The 14010-nt window shown below is 54.1% G+C and overlaps 1 protein-coding gene across 2 annotated transcripts in view; it reads left to right on the top strand.

Annotated features, from left to right (window-relative positions):
• Positions 1 to 10959, top strand: part of LTBP4 (latent transforming growth factor beta binding protein 4) — a 28393-nt gene extending 17434 nt beyond the window's left edge. For both annotated transcript variants that reach the window (XM_047079175.1, XM_047079176.1), the window contains 11 exons: positions 1591 to 1722; positions 1802 to 1927; positions 4076 to 4222; positions 5537 to 5803; positions 6106 to 6177; positions 6461 to 6589; positions 6802 to 6948; positions 7779 to 7931; positions 8637 to 9017; positions 9425 to 9577; positions 10635 to 10959. In XM_047079175.1, coding sequence (XP_046935131.1) covers positions 1591 to 1722; positions 1802 to 1927; positions 4076 to 4222; positions 5537 to 5803; positions 6106 to 6177; positions 6461 to 6589; positions 6802 to 6948; positions 7779 to 7931; positions 8637 to 9017; positions 9425 to 9577; positions 10635 to 10789 — 1862 coding nt within the window. In that variant the 3' untranslated portion in view covers positions 10790 to 10959. The remainder of the gene's footprint in view (positions 1 to 1590; positions 1723 to 1801; positions 1928 to 4075; positions 4223 to 5536; positions 5804 to 6105; positions 6178 to 6460; positions 6590 to 6801; positions 6949 to 7778; positions 7932 to 8636; positions 9018 to 9424; positions 9578 to 10634) is intronic.
• The last annotated feature ends 3051 nt before the right edge of the window (positions 10960 to 14010 follow it).

Here is a 14010-nt window from a genome sequence, read left to right as displayed (position 1 = left end):
CCCCGCCCCAAACGTGTAGGCCCACCGTTCCAGTCCCAGCCCTTGCCTGCCCTTCTCATTCCTTATGCCTTCCCCCACACCCTCCTCCCTCCCTTCCCAACCCCTCTGCCCTGTTTCCCCACCAGGCTCCAGCGGGGTACTGATGAGACAGGAGGTTGGGGCTAATGGAAAGATTTGTTTTTGCATAGTGTGTGGGTCAACATTTTGGGGAGCAGATGAAATGACTGTGGGCTATCTTTGGCTCTCTGGCTGCCAGACCTCTGATCCGTGGAAGCCTAGTTTCAGGGGACTTCGTTCGCTCATTCTGCAGGAATTCATTAAGCACCTACTGTGTGCCAGACAGTGGCAATGAGCCAAACAAAATCGATGCCCTCACGGAGCTGACGGTGGGGGAGTAGGAGTGGGGGGAGGGAGAGACAGACAGTATGTAAATAAATTCAAGCTTCATTCAGCAAACAGTTTGGGGGCACACACTGTGTGTCAGGCACAGTTCTATACCCTGGGGTTACAGGGGGGAACAAGACAGACACAAGTCCCTACATTATGGAGGTTATAGTCTAGGGAGGTGACAGTTGGCATGTTAAAAAATACATGGATATTTTTGACATATTAATGTCAACTTTAAGAAGGGAAATAGGTGTCTGGGTGGCTCAGCTGGTTAAGCAGCTATTTTATTTTTTACATTTATTCATTTTGAGAGAGAGAGACAGAGCATGAGCGGGGAAGGGGCAGAGAGAGAGGGAGACACAGAATTTGAAGCAGGCTCCAGGCTCCGAGCTGTCAGCACAGAGCCTGATGTGGGGCTCGAACCCACAAACTGTGAGATCATGACCTGAGCCAAAGTCGGACACTTAACCGACTGAGCCACCCAGGCACCCCTAAGCAACTAACTCTTTTTTTTTTTTTTTTTAATTTTTTTTTTCAACGTTTATTTTTGGGACAGAGAGAGACAGAGCATGAACGGGGGAGGGGCAGAGAGAGAGGGAGACACAGAATCGGAAACAGGCTCCAGGCTCCGAGCCATCAGCCCAGAGCCCGACGCGGGGCTCCAACTCACGGACTGCGAGATCGTGACCTGGCTGCAGTCGGACGCTTAACCGACTGCGCCACCCAGGCGCCCCAGCAACTAACTCTTGATCTCAGCTCAGGTCTTGATCTCAGGGTCGTGAGTTCAAGCCCCATGTTGGGCTCCACGCTGGGTATGAAGCCTACTTTAAAAAAAAAAAAAAAAAAGGAAAATAAAACATGATAAATGGACACAGATGATAGGGCAGTGGGGGAAGGGGTACTAGGAGAGCTTGACCTAGACACTTGAGTGAAGTTAAAGAGGGAGCCATGCAGATACCTGAGGGAAGAGTGTTCCTGACAGAGGAAACAGCAAGTGCAAAGGCCCTGAGGTGGGCCCATGTTTGGACTACCGTGAGAAATGGCGATGAGACCTTAAAAGAGTCTCAACACTTCAGAAGCTCAGATTCCTAGAACACCGGATTTATAGGGACTTCTCAATCATGGGAACCGGAAGCGGCATCAGGAACTTGTGAATCCAGGCCTGTGACTCCCCTCCCCTCCCCCCACCCTACTCTTTTCCAGATGTGGATGAATGCCAAGAATATGGCTCAGCGATTTGCGGAGCCCAGCGCTGTGAGAACACCCCCGGCTCCTACCGCTGCACACCAGCCTGTGACCCTGGCTATCAGCCGACGCCAGGGGGCGGATGCCAGGGTGGGTGTCCATCAGGCACTGGGTGAGATGTGGAGGGCATGGAAAGCCCAGCAATGGCCTGACTGTCTGGTGGTTGCAGATGTGGACGAATGCCGGAATCGGTCCTTCTGTGGGGCCCACGCCGTGTGCCAGAACCTGCCAGGCTCTTTCCAGTGCCTCTGTGACCAGGGATACGAGGGGGCCAGGGACGGGCGTCACTGCGTGGGTACGGGGCTCGGGGGGTTGGGGGGGGGCAGAGGGTGGGGAAGAGGTGGGTCAGGCCCTGCTCCTCTCTGTAGACCTGAACAAATATGAGTTCACACTTGGTGTGTGAACAGATATGAACTGACACATTCGGGTTGTAGAATTTAGACTCTGGAATATACAGCATTTCCCTAGTCAGTCAGGACTCTTCTGGTTGCAAGCAACAGAAACCCTGTTCGTTCAGATCTTGTTTTGGGAGGGCTTAAAAAAATATGTGCATAAAGTCTGTAAAATGCACACTAATCTTTTTTTTTAATGGACACTAGTCTTAAGTACACAGAAATGTTTTCTTTTTTCCCAACATTTTGTGAGGAAAATTTCTTTTTTTTAACATTAAAAAAATTTTTTTAAATAGCTATTTATTTTTGAGAGAGAGACAGAGTATGAGTGGGGGAGGAGGAGAGAGAGAGGGAGACAGAATCTGAAACAGGCTCCAGGCTCTGAGCTGTCTGCACAGAGCCTGACGCGGGACTCAAACTCACAAACCATTGAGATCATGACCTGAGCCGAAGTCAGACGCTTAACGGACTGATCCACCCAGGCACCCCCCAAATTTTTTTTAATGTTTGTTTATTTTTGAGAAAAAGAACACACACAAGTAGGGGAGGGGCAGAGAAGAGGGAGGCACAGAATCCAAAGCAGGCTCCAGGCTCCAAGCTGTCAGTACAGAGCCTGACGTGGGGCTCGAACTCATGAACTGTGAGATCATGACCTGAGCTGAAGTCAGACACCCAACCAACTGAGCCCCCCAGGTGCCCCTGAGGAAAATTTCTAAACATGCAGAAAATTGAAAAACCTGTAGAATGAATTTCTGCACACCACATATATTCCATTATCATTATTTTATTATCCTTATTTCCTCAACTATCTGTCTGTAATCCATCTTATTTCTGGGATAAGTTTAAAGGTAAATTGCAGCCATCAATGCACGTCTCCCTAAGTTCTTCAGTATGCATAGCACTAACCAGATTTCAGTAGGCATTTACAGATTTTTTTTTAATGTTTATTTTTGAGAGAGAGAGACAGAGAGAGAGAGAGAGGCAGGGGAGGGGCAAAGAGAGAAGGAGACACAGAATGCAAAGCAGGTTCTAGGCTCTGAGCTGTCAGCACAGAGCCCAATGTGGGGCTTGAACCCATGAACTGTGAGATCATGACCTAAGCTCAAGTCAGATACTTAAAAAATTTTTTTTAAATGTTTTTTTTTTAATTTTATTTTTGAGAGAGAGAGAGACAGAGTATGAGTGGGAGAGGGGCAGACAGAGAGGGAGACACAGAATCTGAAGCAGGCTCCAGGCTCTGAGCTGTCAGCACAGAGCCTGCTGCGGGGTTCGAACTCACAGACCGTGAGATCATGACTTAAGTTGAAGTCAGACGCTTAACTGACTGAGCCACCCAGGTGCCCCTCAAGTCACATACTTAACAGACTGAGCCACCCAGGTGCCCCTACAGATATTTTTTATCTGAGGTTCAATTTATATACAGTGAACTGCATGAATCTTAATGATATATTCTTTACATTTGACAAGCACACAAGCTTGGTTTCTTTGAAAAAAATTAAAATGGTGAAGTCCTGGAATATGTTTGAACTTTGGGCATAGTTGGATCCAGGAATTCTAACAAGGCTAGCTGTCTCTCCCTCTCACCTCTGCTTTCCCCTGTTGTATTTCTGCTCAGGCAGACTCTTTTCAGAGTGACAAAGAAGGCCCTGGCATCTCTGGGCTCATATCCTCAGCTTGGCAACCCTAGGGCTAACGAGGGAGGCTCTTTCTTGGTAGTTCTACCAAAAGTCCCAGAACTAGCTTTGATTGGCCCAGTTTAGTCACCGCCTATCTCTCTGAACCAGAGAAATGCAGTAATCTGGTTGGCCAAGCCTGGAACTTGTGCCCACCCCTCAGAGTAGATTTAACCCTACTCATAAATACGTGAGTTGAAAATGGAGGGACAGAGGGCTCCCAAGGAAAATTCAGGGTCTGTCACCAGAAGATAAGTGGATGATGGGGTCTGGGTCATGAAGAATACCCTTCTATTTGAAAGCTCAGACTTTTAGAGCTTTGGAATCACAGACACCTACAACCATTGACTCTCCTTCCCCTCTGTCTCTTGCTCACAGATGTGAATGAATGTGAAACACTACAGGGTGTGTGTGGAGCTGCCCTCTGCGAGAATGTTGAAGGCTCCTTCCTGTGTGTCTGTCCCACCAGCCCTGAGGAGTTTGACCCTATGACTGGACGTTGTGTTCCCCCACGAACTTCTGCTGGTAAGACTGATATGTCTGTTTAACTGATGGCTTCAGGGCTCACAGAAAAATGACGTGGTCTAACCATTCCGGCATGGGCAGGCTGCCATCAGTTAAATGTTGTTTTAAAGAACAATAAAAAATTCAGAACACGTGGGTTAATATGGGCGGTGGGACCGGGATCAGCCCTGTCCCTGACTCTACCAGATTCCTTCTTTCAACAAATGTTCACAGGGCATCCACTGTGTTTAGGCCTTATTCTAGGTACCAGAGACATGGTAGTGATCAGGAGAGACCACTCTTTCCTTAAGGAGCTCACAGTCCAGTGAGAGAAGGCAGAGATATCACCAGAGAGTGACAACCAGAGAAATCAGGGCTGGAAGGAGGAAGCTCAGGCCAGAAGGAACAAGGCTGTGTTGGGGAAAGGCTGGGGGATTATGGGAATCCAGAGGAGGAGCCTACCCCAGCTGGAGAGGGAAGTGAGAGCTTCCTATAGGAGGGGAGGTCTGAACTGAGAGCAGGAGGAAGAGTAGAAATAAGCCAGGTGATGTGGGTGAGGGAGGGCATTCTGGGCAGAGGACACAGCGAGGGCAAAGGCCTGGCAAGGCAAGAGAGGACCTGCCATGTTTGAGGAACAAAAATAAGTTCGGGGTGGCATGCTGGACACAGCACGGGAAGGGGTGGGGAGAAGTGAGGCCGCAGAAGGATGCAGTGTTAGATCACACTGATTTACCCTCTCAGGGGGCTGGCCTTTCCTGAGGTCACTGTGGCACCGTGGGAGGGTTTTGAGTGGGAGAGGGGGATAATCAGAATCTGGCTGCCATGTGCAGGTGGGCTGGAGGGGGTGACACTAGGGGCTGGGAGCCTAGGGAGCATCCAGGGCAGGGACCTGGGCAGGAGAGGAGAAGACTGGACCAAGGCAGGGGCCATGAGAGGGGAGGGGAGGGTGGTGGCAGGAGGCGAGAGGCCAAGTGGAGAGGCTGTGGGCTGCCTGGGGTGGGGGGGGGGAGGTGTCCAGGTCCAAGCCTAGGTTTGGGGACAAAGACTCTGAGGCCAGCTGGGGACACATTGGATGTGAGGACCCAGAAGGTAGCCAGGAGGCCAGAGGAATCCCCCCACCCCATCCCAAACTGCAACTGGGATGATGGGGCAGACACCTGGGAGGGTGTGAGGTGCCAAAATGACAGGAGGTGAGAATGGGAGAAACGAGGACAGATGGTGAGAGGTGTGGCGTCTGGTTCAGCCTCGGTTTGGGGGCCTCAGTTTCCTCGTCTGTAACATGGGGGTGGGAGGCTCAGCCCATGCTGGCTGGGCTAAAGCCCCTTGTTTCTCCAGGCACATTCCCGGGCTCACAGCCCCAGGCACCTGCCAGCCCAGGTCTGCCTGCCAGGCCGCCTCCGCCTTCCCCACCCCGCCGGCCCAGCCCGCCTAGGCAGGGCCCCGCGGGCAGCGGGCGCCGCGAGTGCTACTTTGACACAGCAGCTCCCGATGCATGTGACAACATCCTGGCACGGAATGTGACATGGCAGGAGTGCTGCTGTACCGTGGGTGAGGGCTGGGGCAGCGGCTGCCGCATCCAGCAGTGCCCCAGCACGGAGACAGGTGGGCATGGGCTCCTGGGCGGACATAGGGCTGAGGGTTTGGGTAGAAATAGGCAGGCATGCGACTGGGACAGAGGACACATTTGGACATGGGCTGGGGCACTGGTACCGTACGGGCAAGAGTAAGCTGCCAGCCAGGCGGGCGTGAGGCTGAGAGGTGGGCACAAACAGGCACGGGGCCTGAAAACTTGGGTGAGCAGGGGGCAGGAGTAAGCCCTGAGATAGATGGGCGGGAGCAAGCCCAGGGTGCAGGGCAGGGGCCCGGGCCAGGGTGTCTGGGCTCAGCTTTGTCTCTCTGTGCAGCTGAGTATCAGTCATTGTGCCCCCATGGCCGGGGCTACCTGGCACCCAGTGGAGACCTGAGCCTCAGGAGGGGTAAGCTGAGACTTGAAGCCCCACTCACCCTCAGCCCCCAGGCCCAGCTCCATCTCACCCTGTTTTCTTCACCTCCATCTCCCAACCTTTTTCTGTCTCTACCCCGCCCCCTCGCCTATCTTCACCTTTCCCGATCTCTACCTCTGGGTCTCTGTCGCCACCTTTCGGTCTCTCTCTTTCCCCGGTCAAGCCTCAGAATCACACATTCCCCCCATCCAGCCGCCCCACACCCCGGCCCCATCTCTCTTGGCGTGGGGCGCACCTCTGACCCTCCTTCCCGCAGACGTGGACGAGTGCCAGCTCTTCCGAGACCAGGTGTGCAAGAGCGGCGTGTGCGTGAACACGGCCCCAGGCTACTCATGTTACTGCAGCAACGGCTACTACTACCATGCCCAGCGACTGGAGTGCGTCGGTACGAGCTTCGCCTGCCCCCCCCCCCCCACCCTCAGTTTCACCCCCACCCCCTCCCAACCCTCTACCAAGCCAGCGCCTCTCTGGAATGTCGCCACCGCCAGCAGAAGTCCTTCCCGAAGTCTAGACTCCATCTATCAGGCTGTCAACGCGCTGGGGAAGTGGGAAAGGGTAGAGGGCTACTTCCTGACCACTCCCTCCATGCCTCCCTAGATAATGACGAGTGCGCAGACGAGGAGCCGGCGTGTGAAGGCGGCAGCTGCGTCAACACCGTGGGCTCTTATCACTGCACCTGCGAGCCCCCACTGGTGCTGGACGGCTCCCGGCGCCGCTGCGTCTCTAACGAGAGCCAGAGCCTCGGTAGCCCCGCCCCGCCCCCGGGCCCGCCCCGCCCCTCGCTCTCCGGGCTCAGCCCCACGCCCAGGCCACGCCCCCCCACGCCCTATTTACTCTCGGTGTCTGACTCTGCCACCACGGCCGGGCTGGCTGGGCTGGTGTCGGGGATTTGCTCTAAAGCCAAGGTTCCGGAGGAGCCTGGCACTTGCTGGCCGTGTGTACCTGCACGTTGCTTATCGCCTCTTGGCCGCAGCTTCCTTCTGGCACCTTGGGTGGACTACCTTACAGGGTGGCTGTGAGGAATTTCATTTTCAGGACCGTTATGGGACCTGATCTTACAAAGTGCCAAAGCCGTGCTTCCTCTTATTATTTCCCTGTGTGTCTCTGTCTCCTTCTACCTCTCTGGGGTCTCTGTCTTTAGGTTTTTCTCTGAATTTCTGCCACTCTCTGGGTCTGTCTTTGTTTCTAGAGGTCTGTTCCTTTTCGTCTCTCTCTCCATCTTCACTTTCCTGTTCTTGGGTTCTCTGACTCTTTCGATGTGTTTGTCTCTATCTCTTTGGGTCCTTTCTTTTTGCCCAATGACCCAAACTCTCTTCTCCTTCCACTTCCTGTGTCTACATCCCCCCTCCCCACAACCCCCCTCTCTCCTCCTATGTGACTGTCTCATGCCAGACCAAGCACATACTCCCCTGGAGCTATCTCAGAGGCCTTCTGGGAGTCAGATCACAGCTGAGGAGGAGCGTCTGGTGTTAGGCACTGGGTAGCTGGGCTGCTCCAGCACAGGAGATGGCCAAGAATTTGGGAGGGTCCTATCCTGCCTGTCCCACCCTGATGCATGCTGTCTCTGCCCTCAGATGACAATCTGGGAGTGTGCTGGCAGGAAGTGGGGGCTGACCTCGTGTGCAGTCGCCCTCGGCTGGACCGCCAGGCCACCTACACAGAGTGCTGCTGCCTCTATGGCGAGGCCTGGGGCATGGACTGTGCCCTCTGCCCCGCCCAGGACTCAGGTACTACGACCTGTCTGGGTCATACTCAGAGGCCAAGACATCCCATGAGACACCCACCCCCCACCCCGCCAAATCCTGGACCTTTAGACCTCAAATACCAGTTGTTCAGACCCACCGTCCTGGCCCACAAACTACCTGGTCAGAGCTCACAGACCTCCGAGTCTGAATGTATTGGACACTCACTTCCAGGTGCCTAAGACCCCAACCCACAACCCCAGAGATCCCCCAAATCTTGGCTCTTGGTCCTCAGTCCACCCCCAAAACCCTGATCCTTGGTCCTCAGACCTCCAGGTCCCATGGCTCAGATCCCCTCCTATGCATCCTGGCCCCTGAGCACCCCAGTAACAGTCCTGGGACTCCCCAGTTCTGGTTCCTAAAACACCCCCATCCAATTTCTCTAGGCCTCTAGTCCAATATCCCATGGGTCCTCCCTATTCCAGCACTTGGACCCTGATTCCTAGCCCCAGTACTTAGTACTCTCGATCCCAGCACCATGGAATCCCAGTCACAACCCTCAGCCCTAATCCTGCCTCCAGAAACCCTATCGGGCCCTGCAATCCCAGTCCCCTCATTTGAAGTCCGTCCCATGCCTCAGCCCAAGGCCCTCCTCCTCTCCTCGCCTCTCCTCTGGGCTCCTCTTTCCAGCCAGGGAACATGAATGGTGGGTTCTGAGGGCTAACCACGAGGCTTGGCTCCTATTCACAGATGACTTTGAGGCCCTGTGCAATGTGCTGCGCCCCCCTGCATATGGCCCCCCGCGGCCAGGTGGCTTTGGACTCCCTTACGAATATGGCCCTGACCTAGGTCCACCCTACCAGGGCCTTCCCTACGGCCCCGAGCTGTACCCGCCACCCGTGCTACCCTACGACCCCTACCCACCACCTCCTGGGCCTTTCGCCCGCCGAGAGGCCCCCTACGGAGCACCACCCTATGACATGCCCGACTTTGAGGACGACGGTGGCCCGTATGGTGAATCTGAGGCTGCGGCACCACCCGGCCCGGGAACCCGCTGGCGCTATCGGTCCCGCGACACGCGTGGCTCCTTCCCAGAGCCTGAGGAGTCACCTGAAGGTGGAAGCTATGCTGGTGAGCACTGCGGGCGAGGGATGGAGACCAAGACGAAGAGTCAGGTGTGCAGAGAGATGGAAACAGGGAAGACGGAGGGAGATAGATCCAGAAACAAAGAGAAGCTGGGGTCGGGGGTTGGCTCAGAGAGATGGGAGAACACAGATACAGTAGGAGAGAGCGTCAGAGAGCAGCGATGACGAGGGACAGAAACATACCTGCAGACCAAGGAGCTGAGGACAGGAGGAAAGTGATGGGGAGCAGCGCTAGGGAAACCTGGCCCCACGGCGCCCCCCACAGCCCGCGAACAGGACTCACGGTTTAGAAGAGGATATCCGGCCAGGGACGCGCACCGCCCCCCTCCCCGTTGGGGGTTTAAGATATAGAAGGCAGAGACCCCCAACCAAGGAGCCCCGCATTCTCCGCAGGCGCGCTGTCTGGGCCCTACGAGGGACTGGAGGCGGAGGAGTGCGGGATCTTGGATGGCTGCGCCCACGGCCGCTGCGTGCGCGTCCCCGAGGGCTTCACCTGCGACTGCTTCAGTGGCTACCGCCTGGACACGACCCGCATGACCTGCGTCGGTGAGAGGCGGCCAGGGCCAGCCTGTGCGGGGCTAGGGTGGAAGCCCTGACCGGAGGTTGGGGGCGCGGGAGGTGTCAGGGACGTCAAGGGGTCAGGCCGGACCAGGGGAAGCAGGAAGTGCATCCCGCGCAGGGATGGGATGTGCCTGAAGAAGGCGAGGTCAGGCTGCGAGAAAAGCAGAGCTTGACCTCCGGGCCGGGGGCTGGGCTGGAAGCAGGATTGAAGAATCCTGCAGAATCCCGCAGGTGTGATTGCTAGGGAGTCTCAGTGCTACCGTGGGCAACTTGACCGCTTTGGAGAGCTCCCGTCTTATATGAATCATGTTTGCCTAGTTCAGGCAGTAGTAAAGCAAAGTGGTTACCATCAAGGACTCTGGGGGAGTCGGACAGACCTCAGGCTCAGTCCAGCAACTTGCTGTGTGACCCTGGGACAGGTCACCGTCCCTTTTTTTAGTTTTTCTCATCTGAAAAATGAGCATAAGTTGTAGAATCCATGTCATAGAGTTGTGAACATCATTAATACTGAAATACAATGAGACTGAGGCCTGTGTGTAAACCAAGGTTCAAAAAAGAGAAGTGAGTCCGCCAAGGACTCACAGCCAAAAAATAGCAGGGGACAGGGCACTCTGAGAACTGGGCAGAATGTGGGCTTGTTGTGTGATACTGAGCTTCCCCAGGCTGCGTCTCAGTTTGCCCATATGAAAACAGAATCACTACCTACCTCAGGGTTATTAGCTGGATAAATACACATTATGTGCTTTAAACAATGCCTGGCATCGAGTAAGCATTAATTGTTGTGATATCATTATCAGTATTATTTTCCTAACAAAATCCTAGTGACATAGGCCCTACCATACCCATCTTATAGAACACAAAGCTGAGTCTCAGAGATGTTAAGCCACTTGCCCATGCTCACACAGCCGGCAGGTGGTAGTGATTGGATTCAACTTCAAGCAGGAGGCTCAGCACCCCTTGAACCCCTGGACCCCCAGGGGCCAGATAAGCCGGCTCCAGGGTCCCCGGCCCTGAGCAGCGATCCTTGCACCTCCTTCTGCAGACATCAACGAGTGTGACGAGGCCGAGGCGGCCTCCCCGCTCTGCGTCAACGCACGCTGCGTCAACACCGATGGCTCCTTCCGCTGCATCTGCCGCCCAGGGTTCGCGCCCACGCACCAGCCGCACCACTGCGCGCCCGCCCGGCCGCGGGCCTGAGCCCCGGCGGTCCCAGGCTGTTTGCTCCGCGCCTGCGCACGCGGCTCCCTGCCGCGCACTCTCCCGCCCGCTTGCGCGCATGAGCACGGGGAGCCCGAGTGGTCGGAGAGGAAGGACGCACGAACCAATGGAAGGAGGGATGCCCTTCGCTGCTCCTGCCACCCTCAGCAACTCCTACCGACGCTGCGGGGGCCCGGGACTAGCCCTTCACGTTCCCTCTACTTTTTATGAAAAGTTTCAATTAAAAAAACACCTATTTTGTACCCTCTGCCTCTGCCAGTCTATGTTTCCGAAAGTCTGGCTCCAGAGTTTGTTCTCTGAGCCACTAAATTACGTCCTCTTCCCATCCTTGACTCCGTGTCTGGCTCTTAATTTCCGTGCCTCTGTCGCTTAGTCTTTCTCCTATGTCCGTTTCTCTCTTTATCTCTGTTTCCTATCGCTTGTCTATTTCATTTTCTCTGCCCGATGCTCTATGACACGGGGACCTAGCCTCTGTTTCTCTTTCTCTTTTCCTACCTCTCTGTTTTATTATCTCTCTAATCTCGAGAGAGATCTTTTCCCCATGTGGGACCCCGGAAGGGGATGGGAAGGGTGGCCTCAGACCCTGCTCAGGGCGCTGCCTCTTTCCTCAGCTAGAGGGGACCCCAGATTTCCATACTGCCCAAAGAATTCAAAAGCTGTTCTGGGACAAGTGGGACTTGGGAGACATGGGGGGCAGGAGTCCCTGGAGGGATGAACAGAGACCTGGGCCTCCAGTTAAGTTTGTGCTGTGGCAGGACAGGGAGTGGCAGTCCTGGTGGGTGGCCTGTGCAGGCCCATATGGGAGTGAGAATGAGCTGTGTGTGTGTGATGGTAAAGTGTCCCGTAAAGACCAGACCGCCCTACCCTAGTGGCCCCTGCCTATTTCCTGATCATAGTGGGGGGGGGGCTGTGGGGGCAGGGGGAGTGTCCAAAATCCTCCTCCCCCCCCCAAAAAAAAGAACAAAAACGGCCTGGAAAGGCACAAGCTCAGGGTACGGGGAAAGGTTGGGAGTGGATGGGAGTGGAAGGACTCATTGGCACTAAAACAAAACAAAACAAAAGCCTGTATCTGAGTCATTCTTCACCCACCTATTAGTGTTACAGTCTCAAAGTCAAATGCTTCAGGCAAATGATGTTAGGGGAGCAGGTGCAGGATAAGAAAATCAAAGTACAAAGGTGAGGATACATAATCAGGGATATTCTATTTAAGGGCCGGGATGGGTGGGTGGAAGAGAGAAGGAAACTTCCCTGTTTTAAATAATATATTTTTGAAAACCACCCTGTGGCTCTTATCTAGCCCACGAGCCACCAGCTGTACCACACCAAGTGCATTTCAAGCAGTGTAAATGGGGTACAGGGGCTCCTTCTTGACCTGAACTCCTGCTCACGTCTGGAGCTTCAGGAAGGGTCGAATTCCCAAGAGCCCCTGGTGCCACACGGAGGATCATACTAATAGTGCCTACTCTTCAGGCGTGTTGGTGGCAGGTAAATGAATCGTTCTGTATGTCAAGCACTTAGAACGGCACCTGGCACGTAGCAAATCCTCCATGATATTTGCATAACCATGGGCCTCTGGGTTAAATGCTGAGCCCTGTGGCTGCTCAGATGGCAAGGGCAGATGGCCAGATCTCGTTCTTTACCTGATCTCCCTCCCAGGGTGAGGGAGGAGGGCAGACTATATCCCCTTCAACAGGACAGTGAGAAATACCTAGCAGAGCACCTGACGGGAGGGGTTTCAGGCTAGAAGGGGCTCAAAGCTCCACCAAAGGGGTGATGGCTGCACAAGACTATACTAAAACCACTTTAATGGGTGAGTTGTATGGTACATGAATTATAACTCAATAAAGCCATCAAAAAGGGGGAAAAAAACTCTACAAAAGAGGTCTAGAAGTGACGCTCCAGCTGATACTGGAGGTAACCCTGCCCAAACACTTACCTGTCATTCATTCAGTCACTCAACAAATATTTTCTATATAGTATCTGCTTTGTAGTAAATTGGGGACACAAGCAAACTTTAACCCGGCCTTAGAGGGTGGGAACTAGCAAGGGTTCCTGGGGGAGGAGAGATGTCCAAGTGATGTGAGATGAACCAGATAAAGCAGTGGAGGGGGTGTTCCAGGTGGAAGGAACAACATCTGCAAAGGTCTAGATTAAGGAAGGCAGATATCTTTAAAAAAAAATTAATGTTTATTTGTTTTCGAGAGAGACAGAACATGAACAGGGGAGGAGCAGAGAGAGAGGGGGAGATGCAGAATCCGAAGTAGGCTCCAGGCTCTGAGCTGTCAGCACAGAGCCCAACACGTTGCCAGAACTTATGAACTGCAAGATCATGACCTGAGCAGAAGTCAGACGCTTAAATGACTGAGCTACCCAGGTACCCCAGAAGATATCTTTCAAATGCCTTTTTGTTTTTTCAGTCTGTCAGTCCCTGTGTTGAACAATGTGATGGTGACATTTTTGGTGCCTTAAGAAATCCCTGGTCCCTGCCTTCATGGAGCTGCAGTGAGGGACATAGACACATTTCCAGATGCGACAATCTATTCTGGGACAGGGAAGGCAAAGGTAGAGGGGTCAGGGCCCAGAGGGGAAGATCTGAGGCCGTTGGTACCCAGAGGAGGCACTTCATGAGTCTGAGAGAACATCAGGGAAGGTTTCCTGGAGGAAGAGATAGAGTTCTAAACAGTCTGTGTTTGGGGTTCTAGGTCCCTTTGAGAATCTGTTGAAGCTCTGGACATTCACAGCAGAAAAACACAAACAAACGTAGGCAATTCCCTTATTCTCATTCCCTCCAGCACCCCTGCTGGGAAGCCCATGGGCATCCCATTTCCTCCCATGACCACCTTCCTGTATAAATGTCCCAGGAATGGGGACAGGGGTGACCAACAGTGCTGGAAAACTTTGAGGTCGAATTTCAGCATCCTGGGAGTGGGGTGGGGTGGGTTTGAGAACCCCAACTATCGCTCCCCCCCCCCCCCCGCGTCCCCCTGGGGCCTGCAACGTGTATCAAGGATCTAGCCTTTACCCTGCCTACATCCCCTGTACTAATCCTCAGCCTCGGTGCTGTGAGGCCCTTGGCCCAAATCGGGGACCAATGCATTCTCGTCTGGAATGTCCAGAGGGAAACAGTCCAGGTGGTCACCGCGCTCACGGGAGGAGAGCAGCAGCGGCCCCTGACGGTCACTGAGCGCCGGCACATCCCA

Source organism: Lynx rufus, unplaced genomic scaffold, assembly GCF_022079265.1.
Source record: "Lynx rufus isolate CCGP_SWC_20201006 ecotype Redwood Valley unplaced genomic scaffold, mLynRuf1.p SCAF_16, whole genome shotgun sequence".
NCBI classification, from domain to species: domain Eukaryota; kingdom Metazoa; phylum Chordata; class Mammalia; order Carnivora; family Felidae; genus Lynx; species Lynx rufus.
Note: the sequence above shows the minus strand (reverse complement) of the source record. Positions and strands in the feature narration are given on the sequence as shown.